At 45.3% G+C, this 17852-nt stretch overlaps 1 protein-coding gene across 2 annotated transcripts in view; it reads right to left on the bottom strand.

Moving 5' to 3' along the window:
- Window positions 1-220: 220 nt before the first annotated feature.
- Window positions 221-17852, bottom strand: part of LOC147886899 (protein CHROMATIN REMODELING 4-like) — a 56362-nt gene continuing 38730 nt past the window's right edge. For both annotated transcript variants that reach the window (XM_087394417.1, XM_087394418.1), the window contains exons 16-17: window positions 3454-3524; window positions 221-3351 (exon numbers count right to left, since the gene is read on the bottom strand). In XM_087394417.1, the coding sequence (XP_087250543.1) occupies window positions 549-3351; window positions 3454-3524 (2874 nt within the window). In that variant the 3' untranslated portion in view covers window positions 221-548. The remainder of the gene's footprint in view (window positions 3352-3453; window positions 3525-17852) is intronic.

The following is a 17852-nucleotide window of genomic DNA, read 5'->3' as shown; positions in this document are numbered from 1 at the left end:
AATACAGTATGCAGCCTGTGAATTCAACAACACTTCACCATTAAATACCAACAATAAGCACATCTGTCAACAAAAAAACTGGAACGCAGATGTTAAAGTCCTAGTAGGCTATATATATTGAAACTTCCACATCAAATGACAATCGCTTCTGAAGCCCCCCCCCCATATGCTCCTTAACAAAAAAAAGGAGTCTTTTAAGATAACCCTTTCTTTTGGAAAGTTGACAAAAGAAGAGTTTCCATATTTCAGGAAAAAAAATCAGTGACATGCTTTCCATGGGCAAATGAATTGCCCAACTCAACCAGCATCCATGGCTACTCAATCCCTATGGTTACATAGTCTAGGTGTAAAATTACAATGAAAAAGCCCAACTCCGTAACGTATACATAGAGGCAATGTATCCTTCTTGCAAAACACTTCAATACTTCCAATTCATGTGGACTCTTTGGAATAGGGAAGAGAGAGGGAGAGAGGGATCATAACTGATGTCCCTTATCCTTTACAAAAATAGAAGGCTCTAAGAAGAGCCAGTCATCAAATCTTTACAATCAATGTCTGCTGTTTCTGTCATCAGAGATAGTTTGCTCCGAAGATGCATCCTCATTGTTACCCAGCTCTGGATCATTGACCTGAATAAGGGGATCTGAATGAGTTTTACTAGAAGAATCTTCACTTTTAGCACTGGTAGGCCTCATTTTATGACTGACAGGATCAGTGTTTGATGCAGGAGCATCTGAAGGCATCTGTTGTGACAAGTCAGGTTGCAATAAATTTGGTTGTGGTCGGACATGGAGACCCTCTCTCGTGCCAAATGCAAATGATGGCCAATGTTGCTGCATGATGCCTTGATCCTGCAGGTTTAATGTTTTTCTTCCCTGAGAAGTCAACGAGTCAAGAGCCAGGCCAGAGGATACAACCTGATCAAAAGACAAGAGGGGGGCTTTCAAACCAGAAGCCTGAACTTTGTCTGAGAGTCCAAAAGCCAACATTGATTGGTTTCCTATATTTGGTATTTGTGGAGACAAATCAGAGTTAAAGGGGATACTGCTGTTACTACGCCGGTCTATGCCTTGCCCAAGAGTCCATTGGAATGGTGTGCATGATGCTACATTTAGCAGCACAGAAGAATGCCGTCCTTCCAAAGGAGGGAAGCTCCCATCAAGAAGCCTACCATTGTCTAAAAGAGAGAAACTAGGTGTGGTTAAAGATGATGACTGATTCTGCTTTCCCAGCAAGGCCAAATTTGGTAGCATGACATTGCCAATGTAATCTCTGGTACCAGCATGTGCATCTCCCATTACTGTACATCCAAGTTTAAGGCCCCTTTTCTTCTTCCTTCTTCTTTTTGTCTTCCTGTGAGGTGGCACTGGAGGTGGCCCAGGGTTAATCCAAGCTGGAAAAGCTGACTTGGTGTCCCTATAAACCAGATCAATTGCCTGCGATATAGCAGCAATCGTTGATGGCAAAGCAGGTTCAGATGGTGCTGGTGCTTTGAAAGCCTCCCTTAGCCAATGCGGCAAATTGCTTGAAAAGTTTGATTTACTAGAAGCCTCCTCAGCAGACATAGGAGGAATGTGGATTGCACTTTGACCTGTTTTGGCTTTTCTTTTCTCCAAGCTGGCATGTGGAGTGATATTTTTCAGCAAGCCTCTTACATCAGAAGGCCCAACATACGGAGGTAGACTTGTCCCCCTCATCTCTGGAACCTTGATAACATCCGGTGCTGGTAAATTCAAGTAACTTGTAAAAGCTGGAAACTCTTGCAGTCTATGCGGTAGCTTATCGGGAAAGTTCTGAAACTTTGGTGCATCAATTGTCTCCATGTGTGTCGATGCAGCTCCTTTTCCAAATCTCAGTTGCAAATTCGAGAAATTCCACTCACCATCCCCCACTGTACATCTAGGTAAACTGCTTGTTGTCAGTGGATCCGGAAAACTTCTGTTAAACGAAAAAGGTGTGCTAGGAATGTTTGTCTGTGGAATAGTTCCTATTCTGTCAACAAATCGATGATTTGAAAAGAGATCCTCCACCTGCTTATTGGGTGGAATAACTGTGTTGGGCAACCCTTGAGTCACAGATCTGTGAAAGTCAAATTTCCGACCCAAGTCTAACCTTGCTACGTCTTCCACCCTTGAAGTGCTCATAACTACATTAGAAACAGTCCCCATCTGTGCAAGTCTACTCAAAACACCCGCCTGAGGTGGTCCCAGTAAGGATGTCTTTTCATCACGCATCTCTCTAAATGGAACACTTTCCAGATCAAGTTTTGGCATGAACATGTCCCCTGTCTGAGTTAAACCTGAAGAGTTTGTGCTGCTCTTCAGTCGTCCACTGGTAAAAAATCTCTCTCTTTGCAACAAAGGTGTATGCACACCTTCACTGAATGAGCTGAATAGCGATCTGCCGCCTTCCCTGTTGATTGGGTTGTCTGACCAATCAAAGGTCCCTCCGAACATCTTAAGTTGCTCATCATTCCACCTGTCTGCTAGGTCTTTTGCAGTTCTATATTTAGAAAAGCACAACCTGGGATCTTGAAGCATAGAAATCCAATTACCCCGACCATGCCTCCGTACTCCAGACCACAAAGCATCAAGCTCTTCTTCGGTCCAAGGTATTGGATCCTCAACTGCATGTATTGCACCTCCAACACCGCTAAAAAAAGGTAGGGTTTGATAACTTTTTCCCTGATTTTCATCTCTGTGGAGAATATTGGATGACCCCAGTATGCTTAATCCACTTGCAAACTCATTTCCAAAATTAGAAGTGCATCTAGATGCAGAATCAGTGTAACTCTTCATTAATTCAGAAACCTGAGTAAAGTTGGGAGGTGCTACATTAAGGGTAGACATTGTGACAGGTTGCCTCAAATTCACTGCATTCTTTGATGGTTTCAAAGCACTAGAAAGATCGAGGCTATTTCCACAAGACACTCCCAGCCCTAAAGACATCATCAAATTAGGTGAACTGTTGTGCAAAATAGATGTACAAGGGGAGGCATCTGCCCCAGTACATACAACAGCTGGCTGTCCACTGTGCAGGATAGATGTACAAGGGGGAACATCTTCCCCACTACATACAAGAGATGGCTGTCCACTGTGCTGAATAGACGTACAGGGTGGAGCCTTCTCCCCGACGCAAACATCAGATGGCTGTTCACTTCCCTGACCATTAGTCTCAAGGGTACACACACCTCCGTTTTGAGGTGGACTAGATTGTTGATCAACATGATGGATGCCACATGGTTTCTCTGAGGATGGCAACGATTGTAGATCAATTATGTTAAAGGTCCCTTCACTATCTTTACTGCATCGCGAAGCAATCCGCTCTTTTTGCCGAGCTCGGAGTTTTGCTCTACACAAAGAAAACAGCACAATATATCAGTGCTTCTATATTGCACAGGAAATATTTTCTCATAGCAAGGATGAAAAAGACAGAAATATCATTTACGCTTACAGCTTGTTTTTTAAGGCCCTGCCTGCTGGTGTGTACTCAGGTTCAGCATCATCTTCATCCTCATTACCACTCTAGAGAAAAATCACAACAAATTACGTTAACATCCACGTTGGCCGAGCAATCAACCTTGACTGTATCAAAACAGAACCACCATACACTTAATTTGGTCATGCTGTAAACCATCTCCAATTTCTTTATGGTCATATCCATATCAATGCAAAATAAAATGTATTTAAAAAATAGCACAACAGCTATACCCCAAATTTGAATTTATAATTTGTAGAGCTTTCTAAACATTTTTATACGGAAACTATTCATATTTACAAAGCTCTCTCTATGTCTGATTTCGTCAAATAATCAAGTACAGGTAAGAATTATGAATTCCAAATAACAGGTGACAGGAAGAATCGAAGGGAACACACAAGAGACAAGAACAGACAGTAAAAGAGAGACATTTTTATTTAAAAAAACTTAGTAAGCAAAGCTATGCTTATATCCTCATCAGTACCCAAGCATAAACTGCCATCTAGGTTTCAAAAGATCCCAGAATCTCTTGGGTAAACCTAGTTGCTTACTAAGCTACAAAATCCCAACCCAAACGAAAGAAACTACAACAGCAAAAAGGAAGGTAACAAAGCAGGAATGAAGAAGAAGAAATCTGAAAGGGTGGTGGGGGGGGGCGGGGGGGGGGAGAGAGAGAGAACTGTGTTAAGTTATTTTTAAAAACAAAGAAATACCAATGGTAATATAAGGAAACAAAAGACAAGCCAACGCAAATACATGGAAACAAATGCAACACAAGGAATCAAAATTTTTAAAGATTTTATATTATATGACAAAGCTAAGAACAAAAAAAAAAAGAGCTTTGAAACTCCCTGCTTTGGATTTTGATTCTATGTATAATTATAATAAACATACTCCAATATAAAATTCCAAGATATGACGACTACAATGCATAAGAGAGCGGGTTCTTCTTTACTTTTCTTGTATTATTGCCTTTTTTGAAGACATAACATGATTAAACATTTCACTTCTGTCATAAAGGACTACTTGAAGTGAGTACCATTTCAAACCAAAAAGTTCGCAACCAACCATTGCTGCCGCATAAATACACGTCCACAATCATTTCAGATGATAAACACAACAAATACGAATGGACTGAGAAGAGTATTGAAGGATTATAGCTACATAGCAAGCCACAACACTTCACAAGGTGATTCTTATGACCACTGCTATGGCAAAGAAACTCATCAGGGCAACACACTACAACAAATAGAAAGAATTAAGGTAATATCATCAACAGGAAGCGACATACGAAAACATCACAAGCTGGAATTTGCACTTCTGCTAAATGGCAAAAGACATATCTAGATGGATCCAAGTATCCACACCCACCCACCCACAAACAAAGCAAGGGAGCCAGCGTGCATCCGTGTGTGTATGTCCATGTCTACACGTGCATGCATGTGTGTTTGCAGAATCCAGATAATAAGATATGTATATAACATGTGTTGGTAGATGTTAACTCTCTCTCTCTCTCTCTCTCTATATATATATATATGTGTGTGTGTGTGTGTGTATGTGTGTGTGTGTGTGTGTGTGTGTGCACGCGCGTGCGTTCGTGTTAGATAGATATCTATATATGTATATACCTAGATGAATCCAGGACACATAGCAGGGACTAGCTACTATGACATCCCCACTGACGTGATCGATGACCAACATTGGGTTTAGACAACAGTATAAAAACATGCTCTCACACATACAAATCCACACACCCACACATACTTGAGCATCCATTTGTACAAAGTCTTCATACTGAGTTTCTGTCGGCACTCCGGAGGTGAAGGGCAGACTCAGCCATGACGAAGGCTAGCACTAAAGGAGAAGGCTAATCAGAAAGTAGTCCAAAATCTCTTCATTCAAGCTACAACTGCTTGAGAAGTCTAAACGATTTCATTTTAGTCTCTCCCAAACGAGCATCTAAATCTAGCTGATAGGGCAACGCATCATTTAAGATAGAAAGAATTATCACAATACCAACACACCGCAACTTGGACGAAAACTTCACAAGGTGAAATTTTCATGTTTGCTAATACGGCAGAAGCATATACCTAGATGAATCCAAGAACATTCCCAAACTCATCCTCTAAATTTCATATATATATATATATATATATATATATATATATATTTTTTTTTTTAAATTTATGTATTTATTTATATATATGTAAGTGTGTGTGTGTGTGTGTACACACACGTGTGCATGTAGTGTGTGCGTGTGTGTGTGTGGTGTGGAGTGATGGCAAGCTCAGCCCCTCTCTCACCCATCCTTATACCTTGGCCGTAGCCTGCTGCTGCTGCTGCGCCTGCTTTCGTACCCCATTTGTCACTCTTTGCTTCAGCCCCCCCTTCTGCCTCTGCTCCTCCTGCACGTGTCTTCTTTCGATGGAAGCGTGGTGGTTTGCCTCCTTCCACCTTGGTTAAATCGGCAAAGCTAGATATCACGGATGGTCCTTCGTCTTCCCTTCAAGTGAACCTCCTTCGCCAGATGTGTTTTGCTTCTGTCACAGATGTTCCTTCATTGGGTTCACAGCTTGTTTGTTCTTTGGACTCTGCCCTTCTGGTTTTCGATCCTCGACAGGCTCAACAATTTGGGGTCTGTCTCTACTTTATGGGTAGGGTTTAATCTGTAGCTCAACTTCGTCGTTGGGTTGAAGTTGCAATGGGTCAGGATTGCCTTTCCTGCTTTGTCTTTCTGGGCAAAGGTTTTTATTATGCCCACTACTCTTCGACTGATGTGGTGGAGCGACTTGTCAGTCGTGCTAGTATTCATGGGGCTGGTTTCTTTGCTTATGTGATGCCTTGGGATCCGCTTTTTGATCCGTCTGCCTTTCTTCTAACTCACTGTCCAGTCTCGATTACCCTCAAAGCATTGCCTCTGCCTCTTCTTCAACATCTTCCTACTCTTGCAACTTTTTTGGGGAGGCCTCTACATGTTCCAAGACAGGAGTTTTTGCAAGCTAATCGGGATGTTCGCCTTTGTATTTTATGGGATATGATGCAGCCCATGCCCTCTACTCTGGATCTTGATTTGGGATTTGCTCATCCGATGCGCATAGGTTGCATTTTGCCTCTTTTCCTACAGCACGTTATCGGTGCCAACAGGTTGGTCGTTTTGCACGTGCTTGCCCTTCGGCTTCCATGACCACTCCTCCTGCTCCTTATTCAACCATAAAGTTTACTCTTCCTTCTCCTCCGGTCTCTACTAAGGCTTTACTGGATAAGCCTTCTTTTGCTGCTCCGAAGCCTTACTGGAGGAAGGTAGAAAAATCACAGGTTAATCTTTCTCTTGCTGAAGAAGTTCAGGATCTGACTCCCATTGAGCATCATCATCCTCCTCCTCCTCTAGATATGCTGCACATGCTCTTTCTCAGGTTGATCCTCGAAGCGAAGCTGAAATGTTGAGTCCTGCTTTATCAAATGCAGCTCTTTCATCGGAGGATACAGATGTTGATCTAGCTCCATTGCCTCTGATGCCTGTGCCAGAGTCTTCTTCTGTTTGGGATGCAGGAGTGCCTTTTTTACTGGAATCTTTTCATCCCATGTTACAACAGGTTTTTGACCCTGTGATTCAAAAATTTCGGATACCAACCTATATTAAGAAGAATCACAAGGGCAAAAAACAGCTGGTTTTTATTGATGGTGTGGTTTCATCACTGCATCAGTTTTTACAGAGCAAGAACTTGAAGCTGGAGGATGCTGTGTTTGATCCTCCTCCAGCTTGATATGTAACTTTTTACTTAGCTCCCTCATGACTTTTGCTCTGAGGCTTTACTTGTAAATTTTTTTCTTGTACTTATTCGTGGGTTTTTACCTCTTTTGAGGTTTCCCACACAGAAATATAAGATTTCACTATTTAAAAAAAAATGTGTACACACACACACACACATATACATATAACATGTGTGTTTGTAGACTGAGTTTGGGCCATACCCCACTCGAGACTACCGATACTGGCACTAGAGTCATCCAGAGGTCTAGCAGAGAGCAGTGTCGAGTTAGCTTGGTGTGTATACGTATCTATATAGTTTGCAAGGCATGGTACTCAAATGGATTGGCTGCCCCCGTTTCAATACAGCATGAATGCACTGCCTGAGTTTATCCCACACGATGAGATTTACCATATCATACGGCTGCATCTCCTCCAACTCCATACATCTCGGACTCCGGGGAGGGGGGGGACCAGGAGTTCCCCACCAAGATCCCGTTCTATCATGACCACTTCCTGGGAGTATCGGAGGATGAACTCATCATTAGACCCCATCACCTCGAGGACAGAGGAGTCTCGCATGCATTGAGGACTGCCATTGGACAGATGCAGGTCCGATCACATCACCTAAGGATTGAGGCAGGGATCCTGTGCAAGAATGTAAGATCACTATTTCTCTACAAGGGTTTTTCTTCAAATCTACTTTGCACTACACTGTTGGGGTAAAGCCACATTGCCACCCTTTAAAATGTTACCTAATAAAACCTTTGAGTTTGTGGTGTGGCTCAAGGCATTCTTTACACACCCACACTCCTTGTGTCTCTGTCTCCTACTGTTCCACTCCCCTCTTTCCCTTACAAGTGGTATCAGAGCCTTCCTCTCCCTCTCACTCCGGTCTACCCCTCCCTCTCCCCTCGGGCCTCGTGCCCTCTGTCAACAGGTGCGCGAGCAGCCATAGCTGCTGCTAGCTACTACCAGCAACCGGCGGCCGCAGCCTACAAGGCGGGCGCAGCCAGCGCGCGCAGCGCGCAGCATCGGCCGCGCGCAGCCAGGCTACATATGCAGCTGGTCGCGACCGTGACCAGCCGCGACAGGCAGCCGGCCGTGCAGCTGTTAGCTGCCGGGTCGTGTGACCAGCAGCAGCCGACTGCACACAGGCAGCCGATCTCCATCAGCGGGCGTGCACGTACAGGTACAACCGTACCGACTGTACCCTCAGCCAAGGGTCGAGTGCTTTTTTTTTTAGAATTTCGACCTTTTTTTTTTGGGATCCGTGCCCTGCGCAGGTATAGAAGGTACAGCTGCACAGGCACAAACAGACTTTGTTTGGGGAAGAAGGAAAAAGTGAGAGCACTCTGCTCTTTTGCGTGGTACTTGCAAGTACATGCAGGTACAGAAGTACAACGAGGTTTTTTTTTCTTGATGCATTCCCGGAATTTTTCAGTTTTAAAACTGTGTGTTTGAGGTACAGCAAGTACACTCGTGTCCCTCGTGCTTGAGGTGACTAGTGCCACAGTGTGTGGTGGTTGCACAGTTATTTTTCGGGAAGGTCAGATGCCTTAATTTGCAGAGGGCTTTTATGCTTACACTGAGTGCAAATCTCAGTTTTCGGGTGACTATTACAAAGGGCTTTTGCCTGGAAGTGTATGCAGTGTATGCCTTGAGGCAGTGTGGAGCCACGGTGCCCACATTGGTCTCGTTTTCCACAGTGTATCAGTGACATTTCTTTGCACGTCACATTTTGTGTACGGCACTTAGAAAATCTCAGTTGAGCCACGCTTGGCCAGGGCGCATCGAGTTTACTCGGTCCCTAACTGTCCATCGTTGACAGTGCTCAAAGATTTTTTTTTTCGGTGTTTGTACGTTGGGATCTGTGTTGCTACTGTGCACACAGGCAGTTTATGCATTACATTGTCAGTTGAAAGTGCCAGGAGAGTGCTGAATTTTGTATGCTACCTCATTGTTGAGGGTGTTTTTCACTTGGTACAGGTGTCAAATCAAGGGGCTTTTGCCCAGATTTCGCTTGTGAGCACTTGAGTTACTGTTTGAGAACTTCAAATGCCTTTTATCCCCTTGGCAGAAGGGTGATTGGTTGGGATTTGTCCCATGCTTTGTTGCAGGTTTGTGACAGGCTGAGGTGTTTGGATCTTTTTTTTCAATGGACAAAACAGTGTATGCCAAGTGGTTTATGCATATAAAATCAGTGCAATACCTCATCTGAGGTGGGAGAAGTGTCCAGGACAGCAGTGTTTTGTGCTTCGTCAGATGATGATGCACTGATAAAACACTTGTGGAACAGCTGCAGCATTCTGTAGTTACTGTTTTATGCCTATTTGAGCACGGTACAGTGTGTCAGAAGGTACAGTGACTCGAGGGAAAATTTTCTGTTTTGCTGCAGGATTTTTTACAGTAAAAAACAGCACTATTGTGAGTGCTCCTGGCTCTTGATAGAGCAGGTTTTCTGAGAAATCAGAATTTTATTTAGTCATTTTTTGACTTACAGGGAGTCAAGCACTTTCCTTGTCTCATATGGCATCAGGGGGAAGTGAATCCTCAATACTGAACATAAAGAAATTGGAAGGGGCACACAATTATGCATTATGGGCAGAACAGTGTTTGAATGTACTTCTGCTAAAGAAGATTTCTAAGCCCATAAGGTTGAAGGGTGTCCAGCCATCTAGGGTGGCAGATGATGAGTGGGAGGAGCTTGATTTGTCCGCAAGGGCGGCTATCATGCTTACTCTCAATGATTCTCTTGTGTTCAATGTTCAGGCAGAAAAGACCTCTTATGGCCTATGGCAGAGGCTAGAAGAGTTGTATGCCCAAAAGAGTTCAGCCAGTAAGGTTTATTGGCTGAAAAAGCTTGCTGACCTTCGCATGAAGGAAGGTACAGCTATGACCTCACATTTGAGTGAGTTCAATGCCATCTTTACACAGCTTATCGCACAGGGATTGAACCTTAATGAGGAGTTCAAGGCTACTTTCTTGTTGTGTACCCTCCCTGAGAGTTGGGACACTTTCAAGACCACTCTGTCAAATTCAAATGTCACTCTTATGTATGCTGATGTGGAGAGCTCTCTTCTCATGGAGGAGATGAGCAGGAAGAATAATGCGGGCAGCAAGTCTTCCAATGCTTTGCAGGTACAAGATAGAGGTAGGACTCAGCAAAAGGGGAGATCTGCTGGCAAGTCCAAATCCCATAGTCAGTCCCGTGGTAAGAAAGATATTGAATGCTTTTATTGTGGCAAAAAGGAACACGTGAAGTCTAAGTGCTTCAAGTTTATACGGGATCAGAAAGCCAAGAAGGCTGAGACAAAGAGGCAAAGGCAAGGCCAAGGGAGATGACACTGATGCAGTGAATGTTGCAGCAGAGGACAGTGACAGTGACAGACATGATGTATTATGTTCTTCTGCTGTAATTGCACATACCTTGGTTGTTGATGGCCATGACATGCACACCTGGCTCTTGGATTCAAGTGCTTCTTTTCATGTTACGGCTCATAGGGAGTGGTTTACTTCCTACACACGTACTCATGGAGTTGTTCACCTTGGGAACAACTATGCATGTCAGATTGCAGGGATTGGCAGTATACAGATAGTATTCCCTGACAGACGCATATTTATGCTTGATGGTGTTTGCCATGTGCCGCAAATCAAGAAAAATCTGATTAGCACTGGCTTGTTGGATGACAGTGGTTACCACACCACATTTGGGGATTCCAAATGGGTGATTACTGATGGCCAGGTTGTAGTGGCTGAGGGTTATAAGAGTGATACCTAGGTAATCATGTTGTTGCCATAACCGAGCTGCCGAAGGTTTCATTGTGGCATAGCCGGTTGGGACACATGTCCGTTAAAGGAATGCAAGAACTGTCACGTTTGGGTTATCTGATGTCTCTTTCATTTTCAGATTTGCCTACTTGTGATCATTGCATTTTTGGAAAGCATTCTATGACTCCTCATAAGAGGAGAACTCCCCAGAATAGAGCACCGCTTGATCTAGTGCACACTGATTTGTGTGAGATGCCACAGCTATCACTAGGGGGTGCAAAGTATTTCATTACTTTCATTGATGATGCCACACGCAAAGTGTGGGTCTATTTCTTGAAGCATAAGAGCGATGCCTTAGATGCTTTCAAGAAGTTTGTCGCTCAGGTTGAGAATCGGACAGGATGCAGGCTGAAATGCCTCAGATCCGATTTTGGGGGTGAGTATGTGTCACATGCTTTTGTACAGTTATGCGAAGCTATGGGCATTAAACAGGAACTCACACCTCATAATCCATCTCAAAATGGTGTGAGTGAGCGGATGAATCGAACTATTCAGGAGAAAGTTCGATGTATGTTGTCTTATGCTGCATTGCCCCATGGCTTTTGGGCAGAAGCCGTGCAAACAGCAGTTCACCTAATTAACAGGTCGCCGAACAAGGCTTTGGAGCTGAAAGTGCCAGAGGAGGTGTGGTCTGGCAAGCCACCTTCATACAAGCACTTACGTGTGTTTGGCTGCGAGTGCTTTGCTCATGTACGCAAAGAACTGCGCACCAAACTGGAGCCAAAGTCTTTCAGATGCATCTTCATGGGTTACGGTGACGAAGGTGAAATGGGGTACAGGTTATGGGATCCCGTCAAACGGAAGATTATACGCAGCAATGACGTCATCTTTAAAGAGGATAGTGTACACAAAGAACCCGTGCAACCTGTGGAATACAGGAGGGTTGTTTATGATGATGTCGGACAGCAAAGAATGCCCATTAATATGCAGCAGCAGGCTGCTGTAAATAACCCTGTTCAAGAGGGTATACAGGCTGAAAATCAGCCAGACAATTTTGCCAATGATGCACCACTGGATATGCCAGCAAATGGCGCTGTAGGACAGCCAAATATGGTGGTACAGCCACCCGTCATGCATGACGAACAGGCTAGACAGCAGCCTAATACGGAGCATTTTGTTAGGAGGAGCACCCGTGTACAACGGCCTCCTGACAGGTTTGTTCCAGGAGCCAATAATGTGGCTGATTTTATCATGCTGACAGATTGTGGTGAGCCTTCCAGCGTCAGGGAAGCTATGGGAAGAACAGAGAAAAGGAAGTGGGAGAAAGCCATGCAGTCAGAAATGGACTCCTTACTTCATAATGATACATGGGACTTGGTGCAGCTACCTGCAGGCAAAAAGGTTTTGCCATGCAAGTGGGTTTACAAAATCAAAGTGGATTCAAATGCTTTACCGAGGTATAAGGCCAAATTGGTTGCCAAGGGATTTAAGCAGGAGAAGGGCATTGACTTTGATGAGATCTTTTCCCCTGTAGTCAAGATGACTACTTTGAGAGCAGTGTTAGCTCTTGTTGCTCATGAGGACATGGATTTATGTCAGATGGATGTGAAGACTGCTTTTCTTCACGGAGATCTCCATGATGAGATCTACATGAGTCAGCCAGAGGGATATGCTGTTAAAGGGAAAGAGCAGCTTGTGTGTAAGCTCAAGAGGAGCTTGTATGGACTCAAGCAGGCGCCAAGAGAATGGTACAAGAAGTTTGATGCCTTCATGCAGTCCCAAGGGTATCATAGGTGTGAGACCGATCACTGCTTGTATACCAAACGGGCAAAGGATGGCAGTTTGATGCTACTCATTCTATATGTGGATGACATGCTGATTGCCAGCAAATCTCAGCAGGAGATTAGTGCTTTAAAGAAGCAACTGCATAAGTCTTTTGACATGAAAGACTTGGGTGATGCAAACCATATTCTTGGTATGCGGATTATTCGTGACAGGTCCAAGGGACTTTTGTTTCTGTCACAGGAGGAGTACATTGACAAAGTACTGCAGAGGTTTAAAATGGAGGGGGGGAAGTCTATTAGTACCCCGTTGCCTCCTCATTTAAAACTCAGCAGTAAGGACAGCCCCAGATCAGATGATGATAAAGCTGAGATGGCCAAGATTCCGTATGCATCTGCAGTTGGTTCTTTGATGTATGCCATGGCAAATCCAGGCAAGCGGCACTGGGAAGCAGTGAAAGGCGTCTTGAGGTATCTCAAGGGTACCAAAGACTTGTGCATATGCTATGGTAGGCAGGATGCATTGGTGCATGGTTTTACAGATTCAAACTATGCAGGGAATGCAGATAACCGGAAGTCTACTACCGGTTATATTTTCACATTTGCAGGAGGTCCTATATCATCGGTGTCTCGTTTGCAGAAATGCATTGCACTGTCAACCACTGAAGCTGAATATATTGCAACCACTGAGGCTTGCAAGGAAGCAATATGGCTTACTCGGCTGGTGGGAGATTTGGGCATTACAGGAGATATACCAGTTTTGCATTGTGATAGTCACAGTGCTATCATGTTGGCAAAGAATCCGGTCTTTCATCAGAAGACCAAGCACATAGATGTGAAATATCATTTTATCAGGGAGGTACTGGAGGACAAGCAGTTTGAGCTTGTGAAGGTGCACACTGATGATAATCCTGCAGATTTGCTCACTAAGAGCTTGCCTACAGAGCGGTTTGCACATTGTCACCGCATCATGGGATTAGGTTGAGACCATTCTTATTTTATGGTCTTGTATACAGTGACTGTATATTGCTGTAATTTTTATTCTTTTCTCCCCTTTAGGCACATTGGCCTTTAGGTGGGAGGTTGTTGGGGTACATTGCCACCCTTTAAAATGTTACGACCACTATGACTCTCTTAAGACAGTCATAGGGTGAATACCTAATCCTAATAAAACCTTTGAGTTTGTGGTGTGGCTCAAGGCATTCTTTACACACCCACACTCCTTGTGTCTCTGTCTCCTACTGTTCCACTCCCCTCTTTCCCTTACATACACGAGGGTGTGTGGAGCACATTTGGGGAAAACAAGCCTTGGAATTTGCTTTGACAGCCCTCTCGAATGGGACAGCCCACAAAGGTACCACTGAAGTGCTCACATGCCTCAACAAAATGTCTCGTGCTTAGACCGCCTAGAGGCCACAAATGTGGCCTTATTGGCTGAAAAATCCCATGTTGACAAGACCCTTGCTGAGTTTAAAAAGCAGGGAGGGAAAATACAAGAAGAATGGAGGAAAGAAAAGGCCAAGGAAGAGGATTGGGAACAAGAAAAAACAGAATGGATTAATGAGAAGGTAAAGCTCCAAGACAAGATGCATTCACTAGGTGTTGAATTACAGCAAATGAAGGATATGCAAATGCCTTCAAAGGGGAGTTGTAAAGCCATGGAAATACTCAGAACAGAGAATGCAGCTCTCAAAAAAGAGATTGCGGCCATGCACGCCACGATGATTGGGAAACATGCTGAGATCACACAACAGCTCAATAAAGGGAAAGAAGAAATGCTTAAATGGACAGCAGTGGTTAAAAAGGGATCAGTTGCACCCAAGGAGGAGTTTATCTCTGAGACTCTACAGAAAGAGAAAAGGAGATCCAGCAAGGTCTTGAATGTGCTTGTAAGGGGCTTGACGGTGGGAGATACCCCAATGGCAGATGCCCAAGTTTTGTTCACTAAAATGGGACATGCGAGACAGCCTGGAGAGTAGGTAAAGCTGAAACACCAATGAGACCCTTAGTACTGAAATTCCAGAATGCCATGGATAGGTCCACCATTATGAGCATGAGAGCAGCATTAAAAGGGACCAGGATATATTTGGATGATGATCTAACCCTCCTACAGCAGGAGCACAGAAGGGAGGGAATGGTACGGGTAATGGCAGCAAGGGAAGCAGGAAAATGGGCTGTATATAGAGATGGTAAAGTCATTATCTGCAAGAGACCCGCTAGGGAAGAGAAGGAAGATGGGGAGTTATGACGGTGTCGGACCAATGGGATGAATGTACAGAATGAACTCAAGATGGCAGTGTGGAACTGCAATGGCACACTCTGGTCTGACCTAGGAGTATTCTCGGAGACATACACTGGGAGAGACATGATCTTTTACACCGAGACACAGAGGAGTCCAGAGAGAGGACTGCCCACTGTGGCAGGATATACATGGGAGTCAGCCCACCAGAAGGAAATGAGGGGGGACAATGGAGGAGTGGCCATCCTCTTCAGATCACATTTGAGACCCCTCATTTTAGTGGTTTGGAGAGAGAAGCACGCGCGACATATGTGGGTCCGTGTCCAGATACCTGATGCCGACCAATCTACATGGCAGTGTGCGACTTTCCCCCAGATACATCATCTTATGCAAACGCAGTCACTACGAAGGGACACAGCCCATATGAGACGATACATGATTATCTCATTGAGTTCTCCAGACTAGGAGACAGCCTCCTTCTTGGTGACTTCAATGCACGCACAGGTGACAGGCAAGTGGGCCTACTTGACTTTACATCAAACTCTCTCACAGTACTAGAACTAGACACTGCAGAGCTTGGGATAGTGAGACACCCAGCCGATGCACCACACATGACAAGATACGGCCGGGATCTACTTGACCTGGGGGCTATCCATGACCTAATCCTATATAATGGCCATCTCTAGTATATAATGGCCTACAGAGATGGCCATTATCTGGTGGGTTCACTTGTTTCCCACATCGCGGAGGTACTAGTACAGTGGATTACCTACTCGGTCCCCTATCCTTCACCTCACAAGTACACGACTTCATTGTGCCTCCTCCCCTGCTAGGTGCTGACCACTCATACCTATCCTTCAGTATCTCCATCACTACACCAGTCACATGGAAAGCCCCCCCCACTCCCACTTGTGTACGGGTCCACTTTGACCGGACCCTTGACCCCGTTTACGTGAGCCATTTGGCACAAGAGCTCCTAGGTTTACTACTTGGGGATGAGGTAGACCTCACCCATGCATCAGACACCCTTGCCACAGTGGTGATGGACGCAACTATCAGATCTTTCCCTACGACTCGGCCTAGGCGCGTTTCAGTGGGAAAGATGCCTCAGAACCCCTAGTGCAGAGAGATGAGAGCTCACCTCACACGTGAGCAAGCCCTTGGACACTTGACACCACCTAAGGCACAGAGGATCTCACGACGGCTGACATGCCGCAAGCGGCTGGCTTTCCTCACCCATAGGATGGACGAGGTGATTAGTTCATTCAGAGGAGGGGATCCTACTATCGGATGGGGGCTCCTGTTGGAGAGGAAGCCGCCTATCCCCATCACAGACCCGAGTGTTTGGCACACATATGCATGCTCTCTCTATGATGTTCCGATGCAGGTACCACCTGATATGTCCGCTATGCCCAGACCTGACACTTGTCACTTGTTCACTGCACAGAGTGTGCGGGCGACACTCCGTCGGCTACATAACCGAAGAGCATAGGATCATGAGGGAATACGTACGGAGCATTTCGCACATGGGCACGAGGTTTTGGCCGACGTTTTGGCCCCGATCCTAGCACAAATGTTCAACCACGCCATATGCCACGACTTTCCACCCTCTTGAAGCACTACCACCATCGTCCCAATACACAAGGCAGGTGACCCCATGGACACTGGGAACTACCACACTCTCATGATTGGCCACACTCTGGCCAATATCTATGGATCTGTACTAGAGAGAGAGATCAGCAGTCACACAAAGGCACATGCACAGCGTGCTCTAGGACAGGTAGGATTTCAGAGACAGCATTCCAAGACCACATCTTCACACTGAGGGCTATCATTGACGAGGCGAGGTCGAGGCGTCATAAAGTCTATGCCTGCTCTGTAGACTTTCGGAAGGCTTTCGATACTGTCCCACGATCCAGCATGATCAGGAGACTCCAGGAGATGCAGATCCCAGAGGTTCTCATTTGGGGGGTGATGAGCCTATATGAGTCCGTCAAGGGATGAGTTCGTGCCCCAGGAGGCCTATCAGGCTGGGTGGAGAGCACAATTGGGTTGAAGCAGGGATGCCCCCTCTCACCAACTCTCTGCGGCCTCTACATTGATGAGATCACATTCTTCATAGACTGCCTGGGAGATGAGGGGTCATCGCTGGCTGATTTGTTGGTACCGATACTACTATATGCGGATGACATAGTCCTCCCGTCGTCCTCTTCAGATCGATGCCACCTTTTAGACAGTGACCTTCCTCCGTCGAGTCTGGGACCTACCTTGTGAAAGGCTACCGAGACTGGCATTGGAATCCTCTATACGACTGGCAGAGAGTGGGTTTGATACAGCATGGTATGCATGCGTCTCTTCTTGGTTCGCCAGTCATGGCATTCAGATGGACAGGCTCCCCCCTTTTCAGTGCAGCATGGATGCACCCCCCGAGCTGATTCCGCGAGATGAGATTAACCACATCATACGGTTAGACCTCCTCCAGCTTCACACACTTCAGAATTTTGGGGGGGGGGGGGGGGGGGGGGGCTAGGATTTCCCCACCAAGACCCAACTCTACTATGACCATTTCTTGAGAGTATTGGAGGATGGCCTCATCATCAAACCCCAGTATCTTGAGGACCAAGGAGTCTCACATGCACTGAGGATTGCCATTGGACAGACGCGAATCTCCTCCCATCAGCTGAGGATTGAGGCAGGGAGAGCTGCAAGCATACCCAAAGAGTAGCGAACTTATATGCTATGCACGATGGGTTAGGTCGAGACCAAGGAGCACTTCCGTTGTATGTGTCCCACCTACTATGAGATCCGAGGGCGCTACCATTGCCTTTTTTAGGAG

Source organism: Dipteris shenzhenensis, chromosome 23 (assembly GCF_047967505.1).
Source record: "Dipteris shenzhenensis isolate YYH24624 ecotype China chromosome 23, Dip_SZ_1.0, whole genome shotgun sequence".
In the NCBI taxonomy this organism is placed as follows: domain Eukaryota; kingdom Viridiplantae; phylum Streptophyta; class Polypodiopsida; order Gleicheniales; family Dipteridaceae; genus Dipteris; species Dipteris shenzhenensis.
This window is presented reverse-complemented; position numbering and strand designations above follow the sequence as displayed.